We start from the raw sequence: 18,152 nt of genomic DNA on the forward strand, positions 1-18,152 counted from the left end.
CCCACATCCTCCTTGAATACATATCATCAATGGCCTAAGGCCTCTTACTAGGCTGCACCACTTAAGAGTTTCTACCACCTCTAATAGCACATTGTTCCCTTGGTTAGGAAGCAAGCCTTTAATGTAAGAACCTTTGGAGAAATATTCTAAATCCTCACTATAGCAAAGATGTAAACGATGATTGTAGTTTAGTCTGATAAACACTATATCAGACATTTTCTATATATTCAATATAATTCTCTTATACACATGACACGCGCGCTCGAGCCAGCTATTCATACCATTTTATAGAGGAGGAAAAAAGCTTAAATGCTGTCTGTCTTGCTCAAAGCAAAGGATTCTATCTCTGCTTTAAAACCTATTCTTTTCAATTTGACTATGCTTCAAGTGTAGCATTATCACAGTAAGGACAGTCATGCTCTTAGCAGTCTTAGAAAATAAAGATATTTCCTGAGAAATTGGAGAAAGGTATTGTAGATAAAATACTTTCCAAGGCAGCCTTTTTGGAGCTTGAGCAAAAGTAAACCAACTTGCTTGAGGTTGTGCTATTAATGTTTCTGTCATGAGCCTTATGGAACGTAAGAGCAAGTTGAATCAAAAAATGTTTTGACACTTAGCTTCTTTAGAAATACGCTATCACAATGGCATCTCAGTGTCATAGTCACAGCTCCACGATAATTGCAGTTGCCTTTACAATCTAATCCAGTACGAGCTGATTCTTGCTAAGCCAGACAAGGTATGCAGCTGTTTGCAGATTCCAGGAATCTGGGTGCTTTGTTATTGTCCTCCTTTTGTTTTTTTTATTCCTCATCATATTTACTTCCTCCAGCCAGCCTTTCATGGTGCTCAGTACTCATTGATGGCTATAGAGAAAACCCTTCCTTCTTATATGGATCATTTCACTGTTTTCTATAGAGAAGTGTTCTTCCTATTTGTGAAATGTTTAGAAAGAAGTTCCTTTATAGAGATGTGTCTAGAGATAGGTATATAAACCCACCATTCAGGAGGTTGAAACAGGAGGATCATAAGTTCAAGACCAGCTTGAGCAGTTTAGTAAGACTCCCTTCTCTAAAAGTAAAAAGAGGATTGAGGTATGGCCCAGCAAGAGAATGCTCACTCAGCACTGGACTGGGGGAAAATTGTTCTTGCATATAAATGGGGTCTGTGAGTCACACTTGTCATGGGGCCACTGTTCTTGCCATTCTTTCACCTTGCCATTCCCAATCTTGATATATATGTGTTGGAATTTAGACTTATATTTTCATTTAGGATTTCTTCTATAAATTGGTGTCAGGGATGAAATTATTAATCTTAATAGAGGCAGTGTATTTTTGTTTGTTTATTTATTCATGCCTTTTTTTTTAGATCTATTTATTGTTATATGTAAGTACACTGTAGCTGTCTTCACACACACCAGAAGAGGGCATCAGATCTCATTAGGGATGGTTCTGAGCCACCATGTGGTTGCTGGGATTTGAACTCAGGACCTTCAGAAGAGTAATCAGTGCTCTTAACCGCTGAGCCATCTCTCCAGCCTCTATTCATGCCTTCTTTTAAGACACGTTCTTAAGTAGCCTGTGCTGGCCTCTAACTCACGATGTAACTAAGGATGTCCTTGAAGAGGTCATCTTGCTTCTGCATCCCAAGTACCACTAGGCTCTACTTTGAGTCAGTCTCTTATCTAATCATGGATAATTTGCTGATTTCTAATGTGATTGATTCTGGGCTGGAGGAAGAGCGCAGGGGTAGTGATAATAGTGCATGAGGCCCCGAGATCAATCCCTAAAACCAAAATAAGATTTTAAAAATGCGGCCTAAGTATCAAACAAGTTTGGGCAGCCCAGCTCTTTTTAAAGTTAGTCTATCTGAAGTGTAGCTGTCGTGGTATGATTGGTACTGACTGAGCAGCTCCTGTGTGCTGGCATCATGCTGGTTATAGTTGGAAACAGGTGGGTAGCCTCCCCGTCTTTTGGAGGCTAGAGTTAAAGATCGCTAAAGTTGAAGAAAAACTTGCTGGCTATTGTACCATAAAACAATTTCAGCAAAGTTTCAAGAACTTTCAACATATTTTTATAAATTTTAAGCACGTATAAGAGTACAAAGACCTCTTATACCCATTACCTAGATTCAACAAGTATTGATTTGTCGTTGATATTACCATTGTCCACCCTCATTCCATTTTAAATCTGTTCTCAAATAGTAATCTAAGATGTATAAATTCCTCTTGTTTTTTTCCAACAAACACCTCACAACTCTGTGGAGTTGGTCTTCACATAATGTATGTTTTTTACCTCACTTATTCACAACATGATGTCAATGAGGTCCTCATATTGTTCTTTGATGTAGTCTAAGACTCTTTTGATGCTTTTGTGTGTGTGTGTGTGTGTGTGTGTGTGTGTGTGTGTGTGTGTGTGCTTTCTTTTTCCTTAGAGTTTATTTATCTCCTGGGGTTTTTCACATCTAGGTTTTGTGGCTTGCCTTCAGGGCACTGCTATTTGTCTTTCTGCCCCACCCCACCCCTAGATTTTGTGCACACTACAAGCAGGAATAAAGGCTTGTTCTATGTGTTTTTTTATTCTGTGATAAATACCATGAACAAAAGTAGCTTGGAAAGAAAACAGTTTACTTGGCTTACAAGTCCTACTCCCAGTTGACCACTGATGAGTTAGGGCAGGAACTTAAGCAGTAGCCGATGTTGCTTATTGACTTACTTGCTCCCTTGCCTTGCTCAGCCTGCTTCTTAAATAGCCCAGGACCTGCCCAAGAGTAGCATTGCTCATAGTAGACTAGACCTCCTAATCAAGAAAGTATCCCACAGTCCAATCTGATAAAGATATTCCTTAGTTGAAGTCTCCCCATAGGTGACTCTACTTTGTGTCAAGGGGACAAAAAAACTAACCAACACCAGGCTGGGTTGAGATTCCGCCTTATTGTAGAGCTGCATCACACACAGTTGGTGCCATCTCTTATATCATCCTTTATTTTAACTAATTTCAGATCAAAAGTATTAGGAAGAGACAATTGCCACTTTGCCAAACATGGACAGACTATTTTCTTGTCATTTTTCTCAAACCACACAGAGCATTTGTACTGTGTCAGGTAGGACAAGTAACCTAGGAGTGACTTATGGTATGTAGAGGGATGTGTGTAGGTTCTATACAAAACTGCCATTTTATATCTGGGATGTGAGCATCTGGATTTTGGTATCCTCCAGGTATCTTGGGATCTGTCCCCTGGGAGGAGGGAGGAAGCATTCAAACTGCTCTGCCTACCCTGCAGCAAGGACCTCAAAGGCCTCTAATGGTGATTAATTGGGGGCCTCTAGGGATCAATTGGTGAATCTACTCTTTAAAATTCTAGTCCTGAGTTATTCAAATTGATTCTTTATAGTTCTTAAAGTGTCTTTGTTTAATGAAAGCATACATATATTTACAAATCCCCCAGAAACACTTCCAGCCAGTGTTTATGCTGAGTGGCCACTAAACACAGATACTCCCAACTTAGGTCCTTATCTAGCCTTAGGCAGCCTATTCCAGAGTAATCATAGGGTAAGAGGTTGAAGAATTCTGGGCTAGTGGTACCTTGTCACTCTCCTTAAATTAATAGGCAAGCAGTTTCAGCCCCAGAGTCTCAGCTAGGAAGACCATGCTGTTGCAGATCTGGGAACTTGCCTGTGGGATTCCTGTGGTAAATGAAAAGATTGCTAGGACTCCACACTCATGCATGTCCTGTTCAACTTAGCAAAAGCTTTAACAGCAAGAGTCTTAGAGGAACTTGTTAGATTCCAAGTGAGTTAGTATAAGGAGAGTTTCTAATTGGTAGTTTCTTTTTTTGTTGTTGTTTTGTTTGTTTGTTTTTTCAAGACAGGGTTTCTCTGTGTAGCCCTGGCTGTCCTGAAACTCACTTTGTAGACCAGGCTGGCCTCGAACTCAGAAATCCGCCTGCCTCTGCCTTCCAAGTGCTGGGATTAAAGGCATGCGCCACCATGCCCGGCTTTAATTGGTAGTTTCTAAATGACAGTTGCAACATTGGGATACAATGGTTAAGAAAGTAATTAGACAAAGTTTCAGCATATCTTTAAGAAGTGACATCACTCTCAAAATAACAACAGCAACAACAACAACAACAACAAAAAGTGACTTCACATGTACACAGCCAGAGAGAAGCTGAATAGAAGCTAGAAATAGAAACATAAAGAATCCAGTAGACTTGGAAATTTAAAAACCCTTTCTAAAAACCTTGGGCTGAAGAAGAAATTATGGGTTGAAGAAGAACTCACAGTGGAATATTTGTAAATTTCTAATGACAGTGAAAATGCTGAGAAGATATAGGCAAGTGACCTCTGATGAAGATGAAAAGCCTAAACTGCTTTAAAGAGAAGAGTCCCCACCCAACACTGTACTAATTATTATATAAACTCAAAACTGAAAGTTCCCAGGCATTTAAGAATGTTGGGCCATGAAGGCCTTGTTGATCCATAGTTATGGGCTCTGCTGGCCAATCAGTATCAAGTGGGAACTCACAGAGGTAAGACATGGACAAAAGTATCACCAGGCTATGTAGTCACAGTGTCAATGTGTGTAACAGAGGCTGTGATTTCTTAGATGGTAGTCTAATTCTAATTTCAGCTTTGAATATATTATATATTTCTAAGTAAATTTTAAATAGTATGCTTGTTATGCAACCAGCTAACATGTTTGAACCTTTTTATGTTAACCAGGAGTATGCTGTGAACTGTCATGTGATAACCTGGGAGAGAATCGTTAGTCACTTTGATATATTTGCATTTGGCCATTTCTGGGGCTGGGCCATGAAGGCCTTGTTGATCCGTAGTTATGGGCTTTGCTGGACAATCAGTATCACCTGGGAGCTGACAGAGGTAAGACATGGACAAGGGGATCACCAGGACTCTAAAGTCACAGTGACAGTGTGTGTAGAGGAGGCTACGACTTCTTAGTAGTTCATCCTCTAGCCCCTGGACAGCATACCGGCTTTCTCTTTTGATCTCTGGGACTGGGTGTTCTGGATTACAATAGTTTGTTTTCTCTCTGATGGGAGACTTCCCAATAGAGCCCTGTGACCTGTTATCAAAAGGTAATGCCTGTTAATAAATGACAGGTACACCCCCAGGGAAGCTATCAGCAAACTGAAAGTTGGAGAACTACTTCCAATTAGTTTAACATTTATTGATCATTCCCAGGACACAGAATTTGACCATGTGCACAGTCAGTATATTTCTCAGTGCCAGCTATTACTGCCCTGCATATACAAAAGCATTCCCGTTAGGTGAGCTTCTGTCAGTGTGTTCCTAGTTTGGGAGGCCAGAGTCTGCAATCAAGCTTGAGCAGGGTTGCTTCCTTCTGACAGTGCTATGGACACCCAACCCAGGTCTCCCTCTTAAGAGCCTTTACCCACTTCATACAATCTTTAGCATTCCTTGACTTAAAGATGCATTACCCTGATCTCTAAATTTATCATCAGGTGGCCTTCTCCCTGTGTGTATGAGTTTCCATGGACTGCATTTATAAGGACATGAGCCATAAGTGGGTCAGGTCTTGCTTGGTTTCAGTGTGAACCCTGCTTAAGTTGCTACTGCTGCAGCGACTACAGTTCCAAGTAAGTTTGCCCTTTAAGGAACTGGAGGAGGCTGAGGCAAGAGAATTCTTAGAGGGTGACGCTTAGCTCACACATAGCACTGCTTAGTCCCTTTTATCTCATTCAGAATTTTCTCAATCAGCTGTATCTGTTCCCATTGTGCAGAGGAAGAAAACTGATTTCGGGGTGACATAGAAGAGTCACATCTTCATCCCAGATGTATAGCCCACCTTCCTGCCATTATGTCACTTTCTACCTGGATAAGCATCTTCCTTGCGTAGCTGTTCTGTGACTGTGTAAAGCACCTAGCCTTTCTCAGATACCCGTGCTTCCCCTTATCTGTCAGGGTTCTTCTGCCCTTTGCTGCTCCCCAGGATCCTCTGGTCCCTAGGTCTTAGCGTAGAGCCAGTGAAGTCTTCCATTCCTCTGTTCCCACTCATGTTAATCTCTGGGTTTTTTTGAAGTGTTTTCTTCACACTGTTGTGAAAATGATCCTTTCCAGTACCTCATCATATCAAGATCTCCTCTTCCTACAAACTCTTTAATGGTCCATTGCTCTTTAGAGTCAGCTTATGAATCCCAGAGGAACTGACTACTGCATCCAAGTCTGGAGTCACTGAGTCCATCTCAAGCTTATGGTCCATTTGTCTTCTTCTTCTTTTTTTTTTTTTTTTTTTTTTTTTGGCTTTTGGCTTTTGGCTTTTGTTGTTGTTGATGATGTTGTTGTTGTTGTGTTTTTGAACACCTCTATCAGAGCTTGGGCCCAGCCCTTCCCTCCTTACTCCTCCTCACCTTCTAGACTAGTGACCATGTGCACAGTCAGTATATTTCTCAGTGCCAGCTATACTATAATCTCCCTGGCTATACTTTTCCCCACCTTTCCACTCCCCAGTTCCATGTTCGGAAAGAGCACCTCCTTTCTGCCTTAAGAGCATGTGACCCATGTCTGCATGTCCCCACAATTCTATTGTGAGTGAGTGAATGAAGGTGTTCCAGCTCTCAGACTCTATCCCTCAGGATTCTATCTTGCCCCAGAATTTGTAACCCTCCAGGAAGCACCTAGGCTGAAGGGCATCTTTCATGCCCACGCCTGCCCATAGTTTTGCTTCTGTAGTTTCTTTTCCTTCTAGTCTTAGAACTAGTGCTCCAGCTGTGTCTGGTAGCTCACAACCTAGAAAAGCACCTCAGTGGAGATGTGAGCCCTAACACAGCAGCCACAGATACAAATGTACCAGCTGTCCTGTGGCCTCTCGGTTTTAGGCACATTGAGAAGAAATGTTTGACTGATAGAATACCTTACTACTAGGGCTGATATCTGGATCTTTATAATTTCATCTTAGGCTGGATAGTCTTTCAACAGGCTGTATTTCAGACATAGCTGACACACCCTTTGTTTTGTATAAAACAGTTTCCAAGAGATCTTGTCTCACTCTTGATCTTATCACAGCCCTCTCTAAGAATGGCCTCTTTTTCTATCTCTTGAATTCTCTAATTTCTGTTCACATTTCCACTCAAACATGGTTTCCTTCCAGAAACCGTTCTGAGTTACCCTCAGTCAGAGTGAGTCCTCCTCGTCCTCACAGCCTATTGATTGCACCACTGCAGCACTTGCCCCTGGCTGGTTTATTTTGAGGTTCAACCTCTGGCTACTTAGCCTAGTCTTCCTGTTGACTGGCCACCAGGCATGCCATGGTGCCTAATTGAAAGATGGAACCCCTGGCCACCAGTAGTGGAAAATGTCCTTTTGAGTCTCCAGTTTCCTTTACTGCCATCAACAGCCAACCTTTCTGGTTCTTTTACAGTTGCTCATATTTGGCCACCATGCTGGCTTGTTCTCAAATGCTCATCTTGCTTTCTCAGACTTCTCATTTGAGGATTTTGCTACACTCTGTTGTCAGCTTTGAAGATACTTCTGTGTGTCATTAGCCAGTGTTACTCACGCAGCTGCCACTCTTTCTTAAAATCCATTTTTTTATGTTTTGTTTTTAAAAGAGAACTATATTGGTAAATGTTGTTTGAAGGAAAAAAAAAATCCCCAAAACTCTCAAATAAGAGCCTGATTCAGACTTTGTTGTTGTGTTTGTATACATTGGGGGAAAAAGGAAACTCATCTTCTGAAACATATTATTAAAAAAGAAATGTATATGCATGGTGTGCCCCATCGACACTGTTTGCCCAACTGCTATCTCTTGTGTTCCTCAGCTTTTCTTCATGCATCTCCTGCCCAATTTTGCTGAGTGCTGGTGGGACCAAGTCATTCTGGACATCCTGTTGTGCAATGGTGGTGGAATCTGGCTGGGCATGGTCGTTTGCCGGTTTCTGGAGATGAGAACTTACCACTGGGCAAGCTTCAAGTGAGTCCTCTTCTTTGGAACCTTGGTTATGATGTTGTATCTCTTTTGTGCTTTACTATGAATGGGTTGTAGTGCAATCTCAAAATAATGGATGAATACACTTTGGCAAGTGAAGCACTTATAATTGAAACAATTATAAAACTGATTTCAAACATCCATGTAGAAAATGCTGCTGAGACAGTTATTAACACATCATCTCAGTACTTGGGAGGCTTGAGGCAGGAGGATTGTGCAAGTTAAAGGCCAGTCTGGGCTATGAAGTGCTATTCATGGCAGCTTGGCGTTATATAGTAAGACTCTGTCTTAAAACACACACACACACCAAAAAAGGTGTAGGAAGTGCTAAATCCTTTTGTCTTTTTCATCCTGCTTATTTAAAGATTCTAAACATGCTCTTGGTTCAAAATAATTCTTTTTTTTTTTTTGTAAACAAGGCAAAAGATAATCTTTATTCCAGCAATCAGGGAAGGCTCCTCTGGGATGAAGGGAGACAGAAGCTACTTCCAGCAGGTATTTAGAGTTAGAGAGAAAGGCAAACATGTGCAAAGGTTCTGAAGCAGGACTGTGCTTCACAGGTTTAATGCCCAGCAAGTAGACTCAAACTCAGCTTGTGCCTCCAACTTGACTGAGAGCCGCCATTCTTCTTAATGGCTCTGTTCTAGTTTTTTCTCCCAGTTCTCTTCCTCCCCTGCTCCTCCTCCTCCTCTTTCTCCTCCTCCTCCTTCTCCTCCTCCTCTTCTTCCTCCTCCTCCTCTTCTTCCTCCCCTGCTCCTCCTCCTCTTTCTCCTCCTCCTTCTCCTCCTCCTCCTCTTTCTCCTCCTCCTCCTTCTCCTCTTCCTCTTCTTCCTCCTCCTCCTCCTCTTCCTCCCCTGCTCCTCCTCCTCCTCTTTCTCCTCCTCCTCCTTCTCCTCCTCCTCTTCTTCCTCCTCCTCCTCTTCTTCCTCTTATTCCTCCTCCTCTTCCTCCCCTGCTCCTCCTCCTCTTTCTCCTCCTCCTCCTTCTCCTCTTCCTCCTATTCCTCCCCTGCTCCTCCTCCTCTTTCTTCTCCTCCTCCTTCTCCTCCTCCTCTTCTTCCTCCTCCTCCTCCTCTTCCTCCCCTGCTCCTCCTCCTCCTCCTCTTTCTCCTCCTCCTCCTTCTCCTCCTCTTTTTCCTCCTCCTCCTCCTCTTCCTCCCCTGCTCCTCCTCCTCTTTCTCCTCCTCCTCCTTCTCCTCCTCTTCTTCCTCCTCCTCCTCCTCTTCCTCCCCTGCTCCTCCTCCTCTTTCTCCTCCTCCTCCTTCTCCTCTTCCTCTTCTTCCTCCTCCTCCTCCTCTTCCTCCCCTGCTCCTCCTCCTCCTCTTTCTCCTCCTCCTCCTTCTCCTATTCCTCTTCTTCCTCCTCCTCCTCTTCTTCCTCCCCTGCTCCTCCTCCTCTTTCTCCTCCTCCTCCTTCTCCTCCTCTTCTTCCTCCTCCTCCTCCTCTTCCTCCCCTGCTCCTCCTCCTCTTTCTCCTCCTCCTCCTTCTCCTCTTCCTCTTCTTCCTCCTCCTCCTCCTCTTCCTCCCCTGCTCCTCCTCCTCCTCTTTCTCCTCCTCCTCCTTCTCCTCCTCCTCTTCTTCCTCCTCCTCCTCTTCTTCCTCCCCTGCTCCTCCTCCTCTTTCTCCTCCTCCTTCTCCTCCTCCTCTTCTTTCTCCTCCTCCTTCTCCTCCTCCTCTTCTTCCTCCTCCTCTTCCTCCCCTGCTCCTCCTCCTCTTTCTCCTCCTCCTCCTTCTCCTCTTCCTCCTCTTCCTCCCCTGCTCCTCCTCCTCTTTCTTCTCCTCCTCCTTCTCCTCCTCCTCTTCTTCCTCCTCCTCCTCCTCTTCCTCCCCTGCTCCTCCTCCTCCTCCTCTTCCTCCTCCTCTTCCTGTAACACCGATCGAACAGGGATTCAGCCTCAGAGTTCTCTTGCTGCTCTCAGCTTCAGTCCTCTTTCCTGAACTTGCCCTAGGATTGGCTGTTCAATCAGGTCTCAGCTAGGGACTTTACAGGTATGTATGTGGAAGATAAAGACAGAAAGGTGACCCATTTGGAAGGCACTGCAACAGTCCAAACAGGTGTTCATGGCCACTAAGATGGTTGTTTAGCTTTGGGAGGCAAAGTGAATCTGGTGAAAGTAGTTCAGTTGCAGGTATACCCTCCAGATGGAGCTGGGCAGGCTCGGAGAGGTGAGGTGACAACTACTCCTTTTAATTCATTCGATTCCTTATCCTGATCATTTCCGGATTAAGTGGTCTGCCCCTGGGGATAGCTTCTCCAACTTTTTATCAGACCATTGTTTGAGCGCTTGAAAACATTAAGTTCATCACGTCACATGTAACATTCTGTATTAGAGTTCTGTTAACTGTGAAGAAGCACTATGACCCCTGCAACCCTTATAAGGGAAATCATGTAATTGGGGCTGCCTTACAGGCTCAGAGGTTTAGGCCATTATCAGCATGGCAGCATACAGGGATACAAGGTGCTGGAGAAGGAGCTGATAGAGAATTGTACATTTGGATCTGCAGGTGGCAGGAAGAGAGTGATAGTGGGCTTGCCTTGAGCTTTTAAAATCTTAAAGCCCACCCCCAGTTGTGTACTTCCTCCAAAATGCTGTACCTATTGCAACAAGGCTCCTAAGTGCTACTCCCTATGAGCCTATGAGGCCATTTTCATCCAAACCATCACCACATACCTCTGTTTTGGTTCTCCAGCCTTAAGTAGAGTGTGCCTGGGAAGGAAGACCCTTTGCCATGTCATTCCAGGCACCCATGGCTATTCACAAGCTCCTTCTGTACAGGGACTTGGTCTGCATTCTGAAAACTGGGCTGTTCAGCTTTCCTTTGCTGACCACGATTACTTGTCAATCATGATTACTTGTCAATAAAGGGAAGCTGATCCCGACTCTAGCTTGAGTGTCACATCTCTCTCTGTTCTTGTAGGGTGGCACTTTGTGTCAGCACCATTTCTGCATTGTGCTTAGGTCAACTTGCTGTTCAGCTTGTGACGGGAACCATACATACCAAGTGTGAGGAAAAGAGCCAAGGTGTGGTAATGGAAGTAGATACTTTCATTGCATTAGGAAATTTATATCATGAAATATGAGCATTTCCCCAAATCAGCCAATGTTCTTCCAAAAGATGATTTTAAAGGGCTTTCCCATATATATCTCAACTTAACAGACAAACAATAAAATAGGAACTTGCTTCCTGTCCATTTCTCCATAGTGCTGGGCTGGAGAGAGGGAAGTTTAGCTGAGGCAGGTGAATACTATGCAGGGTCTTGGTCAGATTTTTGAGCAATATCTACACACACAGGGATAGCTTCAGAGAACTTGTTCAGTTTAATGGGGGTGGGGTGGGTATTTATGCCCCTGGGGAGGTGGCCATGATCTCTGGGGCAAGGTCTGTGTGATTGTGTACAATTGGCCAGGACAGGGATGTTGGAAGACACTTCATCTGCATATTCAGAGCTGAGGGTTGGGGCTGGAGGCTGGGGTAGGGGTGTACCTTGTAAGGTCAAACAGTGAGTGAAGTCTGATAACTCAATGTAGTAAATTCTTACTGGGGTCGATGGTGAGAGCCAGCTTTCTGGTGCCAGGTTGGGAGCAGGGAAAACAACCAACTCCTGCCTTCCAGTCTTTGAGGGTTCCAGGGTTGAAGCTGTCGCAAACCCTTCCTCCATGTCTCTGGGCCATTATGGTCCCACAGTAACGGGATCATGACCATTGAGGTGTTCCCGGGTTTTACTGTCAACAAAGGCTTCAGTGAAAATTATGACATGTCTGTGGATCTATCAATCTCTAGTCCTCTCTCCCTTTTTAATTGGCAAGCTTCTTGTAATTAGAGTCCACTGATTTCATTCTCACCTCTGTTGAACACGTAGATACATTTATTCACTGTTTCCTTGAATCTAATTTTAAACCTTTCAGATTCATCCTATATCAAATTGAAAGGATTTCTGCCTAATTCTTCTGGAGTTTCTCTTTTCACTGCCTTTTATAGTTCAAGAATACTTGGATGTTGCCATAAATTGAACTTTAGTTTTCCATTTTGTCATACACGGCTCCCCCCCGCCGGCCCGCCTGCTTCCCCAACAGTACTTGGACTGAGCCCAGTGCCTGCATATGCTGAGCAAGTTCTGGACTACCAAGTCTACCAAGTCGTTCTCAGTCTTTTTCTCCTCCAATCACATTAAGCTACAGTGACAGCCTTCAACTCACTCTGTATCCCATACAGACTCTGAATCAAGCTTTTAGTAGCTGGGGTTGTAGGCCTGCCCACTTCTTTCTATTCTGATTGTGTGTTTTCTTTCCCTAGAATAAAATGTTTGATCTGTCTCAGAGTTTTTGTTTATTATTTGTTTGTCTGAGTTTTTTCTTTTTCTTTGACTTGTTGGTTTTTTTAGATGAAATCTACTAACATAGCTCAGGCTGACATTGATTGAACTTAATCTTCCCAGTTGAGCCTCTTGAATGCTGGGATTATAAACCTACATAACCATGTTCATCCTAGGGTAGGTTTACATTGGTATATGGTGCAGAGGGGAGATTTTATACCTTTTAGCATTAATTACTACCTTACCCTCTTTGGTTTACTAATAATCCTTTTTTGCCTGTTGATGTGAGGCCTTGCTAATTATTTAAAGACAATCTACTGTGTAACAGTATCTGGGCTAGACACTGCTACAAGAAGGGAGCCTTGTATCAATTCTGAGGGTAGACAACTGCTATTCTCTTTGAGATGGCAATAATAAGGGCAAGGTTCAATAACTTGCCTTAGGACACACAGTCACTAAGCATTGGTGTGTGAATTTATATCAGGCTGACTCAGAAACAGCCACAATACTGCATTCATCCTCTCAAGTTCAATAGAACCAATTTGTCAAGATGCTAGGTCATAAGCTCACTGCTAAGCACTCAGTATATCAAACCCATATTAAATACATAAATGAATATGGACTATTTTAAACTAAGCTAGCCTCTTACTACATTAAATATTATGTTTATGGATTGTGATGTATTTTTATTTCTGTTTTGTTAATTTCGGTGTTTTAAAAATACAGGTCCTTTGCCATCTCTGTTCTCATTGCTGTTGTGACTCCAACCTTGTTAGGATGTCTTCCCAACACAATTTTATGCTGAGAAGACTTATAAGGCTGATAGATAAGAGATTTAACCTGCTTTCCTCCTGTCTTCTCTCCCTCTGGAAAGAAATGTCTGAAATGTTATTAATATCACTGACACTGAGCACACAGTTTAGACACAGACTCCTCAGGGTAAGCCTCTGTTGAATTGGATTCCTCAGCAGGTATTTAAATGGCCTAGATTTCAGCTTAACTGCCTTAGTCGAAATGCTCGGATTATTATACCTAGTTCCTGTGTTGACAGAGTTGGTCTATACCACCTAATCTTTGAGCCTACATAGTCTCACATGTAAGATACATTTTTTTTTCCTGTGATGACACATTTGAATGAGTGATTCCCAGGATTAAACTCACAAAAAGTGATGTCGCTCTCACCCCAAACTCTAGGGAAGTATAGGGGTAAATAAATAGTATTGGTGAGCTCAGGAAAATGAAACATGAACCCTACAACACCCCCTTAGGAGGCACAGTGGACTGGAATAGAATCCTTACTCCACCTACATTCTTTCTGCGTGCTTCTAGGTTAGGTCGTCAATGCCTGTTTAGCTTCCTTTGACAAACCCTTCATAAACTGAACCCTCTCTTAGCTCAGCTGCACCAAGACCCCTGATCTTGTTGACATCACTGTGTCCTGCCCATCATCCCTGGAACCCGTAAGCCCCAATCCAGTATACTTCTTGGACCTTTGCTTGAGACCCTTCCAATAGAAAGGGCTTTGTCCTGTTCTGCACTTGCTAGAACATCATCAGTGCAGTGTTCCCTTTTCCCCTCTTTTCTTACCCCTCGATTTTCATGGTTTCCATTCTCTTTCCCTAGGGACATCCACACCACCACAGGGAAGATCAAGCGAGCTGTGCTGCAGTTCACCCCTGCTAGCTGGACTTACGTCAGGTGGTTTGATCCCAAGTCTTCCTTTCAGAGAGTGGCTGGTATATACCTCTTCATGATCATATGGCAGGTAATCTTATAAATACCCATTCTACACAGAAAAACAAAATATAACATGAATCTTGAAACCTAGAATTAATGATACATTGCATTTAAGCTGGATACTCTGGAAGGAGATTGTTGTAGCTGGCAGTAAGGGAGCTTATTCTGTCCGAGGAGCTGCTTCAATGTGGAAAAATCTGAAAATTTGAGCCTCTGAGTTACAAATTAAAAACTGATTCCCTAGAAATGGTCATATTTAGTACCCAATGAATTAGGTATTAACACTATTCTGAAGAATATTTTCAAAAACCAAAGAAACTGGGATGGCTTTTTCTTATGTTTTAATTTAATTTTTAATTTTAGTTTTTGTATTGCTGGATATAGAATCCATGGTGTCCAAGAAATGTCCCGTATCCTATCCTCAACAGATACTGAAGGGCAGTTTATAAAAGTGAGACTCTTCAATGGCTTGTTGAGCTCTGTCTTTTCCTTATTAGAAAAAAGCACAGCCTATTTTTCTAGGTCCTTGTACTTGCAATGCAAACACCCTATTACTGAATCTTTTCTTGTATTCCTAACTCTTTGGTGTACAAAATTGTACCTGTGCTGTAGAAATGGAAGCATTGGTTAGTGTGGATCTTGGAGAAAACTAGGGGAGAAAAGCAAAAATTCCAGATAGTCAGAAATCTCAGTAGTCTTAGGAGAACTCTCATGCCTCAGGCGGTGTCCCCTTCCCTCCCCCCCCCCCCCTTCTCATCTCCAGGGATTTTTACAGCTTCTGGAGACTCGCTTTCGGAAGCTGGGTTTTGTTTTGCCTAAAGGTTCTTTAAGAGTCATCAAACATAAAATGTTGGTATTTTCACACATGCGCTGGGTTGCATATATTCATACACTACTCATAATTTGTAATTAAATGGGAATTTTGAAAATTAAAATACAAAGGAAAAGATCAGAAGATATTACTTTTAAGAAGAAAATATTTTGTTCACACATGGAAAGCAAATCCTTTCTTGATAGATGGAGAAGAGTAAGAAAATAAATCATTACTATGGTTTAGTGATGTCACTATCTCTCTATATCTATAAGATTGGTCTGAAGATTCAGCCAACTGTAAATAAAAATATTTTCCAAAAATGCTTGCAAACTGGGAGTGGTGCTGCACATTTGACCATCCCAGACCTTGGAAGAATGAGACAAGATGATTAATGCAAGTTCAATACCAACCTTGGCTACATGATACCAGGTCAACCAGCCTGCATAGCAAGACCCTATCCTGGAACACTGCCAACAAAAATTGAATCTGCCCTTAACACACACACACTATATGCCTCTGTCATCTCTCAGATGGACTTCAAGCTTCATAGGTCAGTGGTGATTTATTTAGAGTTGGACTTTCGTTAAACCTGGCCTGATTTTCAAGGCTACTTACAGAAGCTAGCTTACTCTGCCCAAGGAGTTCCTTCATTGTGGAGACATTTTAAAATATGAGCCTGTCCTAGCAGATCACACAGAGAAGCCAAGTGACATGCAAAATAGAAAGCATTTCAGTTCCTTGATGACCAGAGGTCATACCCTCCCTTCCCACCACTGCAGTCATACATATACATGTACGTGCACATGCACACACGTGCATACACATGCCCTGGCCTCCTCCCAGTTGGCCAGTGCTTAGTAATGGCTGTTACTACTTAAAGTATCAATTCTTGGGAAAGCTCATATATTTTCCGAAACCACTTCAGATAGGCTGGTTATTTTTAGCTCTAGAATGCCTGTTTGAGGATTGGCATGCTCAGACGTCGACTTGCCTACCACAATGACTGACCTCTCTTCTCTTCAGTTGACTGAGTTGAATACCTTCTTCTTGAAGCACATCTTTGTGTTCCAAGCCAGCCATCCCTTAAGCTGGGGTAGAATCCTCTTCATCGGCTGCATTACGGCTCCCACAGTGAGGTAATTCTGTCCAGTTGCACTGCCATTTGTTGAAGACATATGCTTATGTTTTCTTTCTTAGCATAAAGTCTATCACATCAGCTAGAAATTTTTCTGTGAAAATGCCATTCTAAACAAGTGTTCATCCAAAATATAAAGAAAACATTTTTATTTGAGACCTCAGTACAACAGTGTGAGCTTGTAAGAGAAAGAGACTATGTAGTGGTATGGCCATACAAATGCCCTTGTTTTCAGCCCGTGTAGTCGGTCCCTGCTAAGTAATGATGAATGATGATTAGAAGAAATGGCTGAGATAGTCTCTTTGAGCAAGGTAGTCAGTCCCTCCACGTGTGTAGTTAAAATGGATATTTAAAATGATGATGTGGCTAGTAAGACGGCTCAGCAGGTAAAGACACTTTCTGCCAAAGCTAACAAAAACTGTTAAAAAGTAGTAAAGGTGACACTAAGGTTTCCTAAAATGATTGGTAAGTAGAAAAGTTTGTATAGAGTTGAAGTCATGAGCGACAGACTTTAGTTTTAGAACGGAACTTCATTGAGACTCAATCAAGCTGATTCCTTTTTAAGTTCCTGTAGTCCTTCAGGACAGCCATGATGAGCTTCGCTGTCCTTGTGAATACTTTGCTGTATTCATGTAGAGCTGGAGGAATGGCATCATTCACTGCTCTTCAGGAACACCCATGAGGGGCAGCTTAAAGCAGAACTTTTTTTCTTGTGTTAGTTTCCTATTTTAAAGTGGCATTTACACTGTATAGCTCATAAAGAGTACAGTAGCCACATCTGAGATCTGCTGAAGAAACAGGTAGGAACTAAGCAGTTAGAGGAGTTGCTACCTTTTAAAAAAAACATAGGATTGTTTAGCTTGCCTTCCCCACCTTTTTTCCATTTTAAATGCTTTTGTGTTGCACTCATGCACATGCGTGCCACAGTACTCTTGTGGATGATCAGAGGACAAGTTGCAGGAGTCTGTTCTTTCCTCTCACCATATAGATCTTGGGAATCAAACTCTAGATTGTTAGCTTTGGCAGAAAGTGTCTTTACCTACTGAGCCGTCTTACTAGCCACATCATCATTTTAAATATCCATTTTAACTACACAAGTGGAGGGACTACCTTGCTCAAAGAGACTATCTCAGCCATTTCTTCTAATCATCATTCATTATTACAATAATCAAACATCAGCAAACAAAATTAGGAAAATTAATATTGATCTAGTAAAGACAAATAAGGTAATAAAAATATGGGTAAATGAGAGAAAACCTGTTTTCAGATGTTTTGATTGGGGTCTTTGAAGTAATGAGGTCATAGTTCATGCATGAGTGTTGTATAGTATCTTAGTCCCACAGAGTTTAATGTAAAGTCTTTTGTGCATATATTATATTTCTTTGCCATAGAATCTCTCAAATCCTCAAGGGAACCTGTAATTCTCCCAAAATTCTGGTTCACTTGACTTCTGTAGGCTTGGACAGACCTTAGGAGTGTTTGGGAGACTACAAGCCACACTGCTATTGACACCACTCCAGTCACATGTAAACAAACACACCAGATTTCCAAGTGTTACTTCAAAGGCAATACAAAATATTATTCTAGTATTTTGATATAACTTATGTATTGGTCGCTTTATTAAAGTGACTTGCATATGTCTTCTTTATCTTCATTTGACAGCTGGAAATATTTGAACAGCATATATAGTTGTGGGTGCTGCTCAGAGCACTTGAACACCCTTTGCTAAACTTGTCACCAACACTCAGTAACTATAGTGAAGTGCAGCTGGGGCCCCTCTAGTTTCTGCAAGACAAAGATGTCTACATTTTTACCTGGTTACAGTAAACACCCATAAACCTGAGGATGCCATAAGAGACAGTTGAAGAAGCCTGTAGTTAACCCTCTGGAATGGTCTCCACTCCACAGAGAAGCTATGTCAGGCTCAGGCTGCTCAGGACTGTGGCAGTGTTACTAGACCAAAGCTGCCTTTGCCAACAGTGTGATCCTGTAAGCTGAGCTTCCTTCACCCCCATCTGACCCAAATTCAGAATCTCTTAGAGCAATGTTTCAATAGCCCTGGCTGTCTGTTCCCTTGCATCAAATTAGACCAGGCTGCTGGAGTATGGCAAGCAAGGCAGAGCAGGTTTTATGTTCCTCTGTGGTGCCATTGTGTAGAAATCTCATGGATTCTAATTCTGTTTTTTCA

The 18,152-nt window shown here is 42.4% G+C and overlaps 1 protein-coding gene across 1 annotated transcript in view; it reads left to right on the plus strand.

The window, feature by feature from the left end:
• Positions 1 to 18,152, plus strand: part of Ptdss1 (phosphatidylserine synthase 1) — a 65,572-nt gene that overhangs the window by 25,763 nt on the left and 21,657 nt on the right. The window contains exons 5-8 of the mRNA NM_008959.3: positions 4,721 to 4,879; positions 7,798 to 7,949; positions 13,902 to 14,043; positions 15,853 to 15,965. Coding sequence (NP_032985.2) covers positions 4,721 to 4,879; positions 7,798 to 7,949; positions 13,902 to 14,043; positions 15,853 to 15,965 — 566 coding nt within the window. The remainder of the gene's footprint in view (positions 1 to 4,720; positions 4,880 to 7,797; positions 7,950 to 13,901; positions 14,044 to 15,852; positions 15,966 to 18,152) is intronic.

The sequence above is a fragment of the Mus musculus genome, chromosome 13, assembly GCF_000001635.26.
Source record: "Mus musculus strain C57BL/6J chromosome 13, GRCm38.p6 C57BL/6J".
NCBI classification, from domain to species: Eukaryota; Metazoa; Chordata; class Mammalia; order Rodentia; family Muridae; genus Mus; species Mus musculus.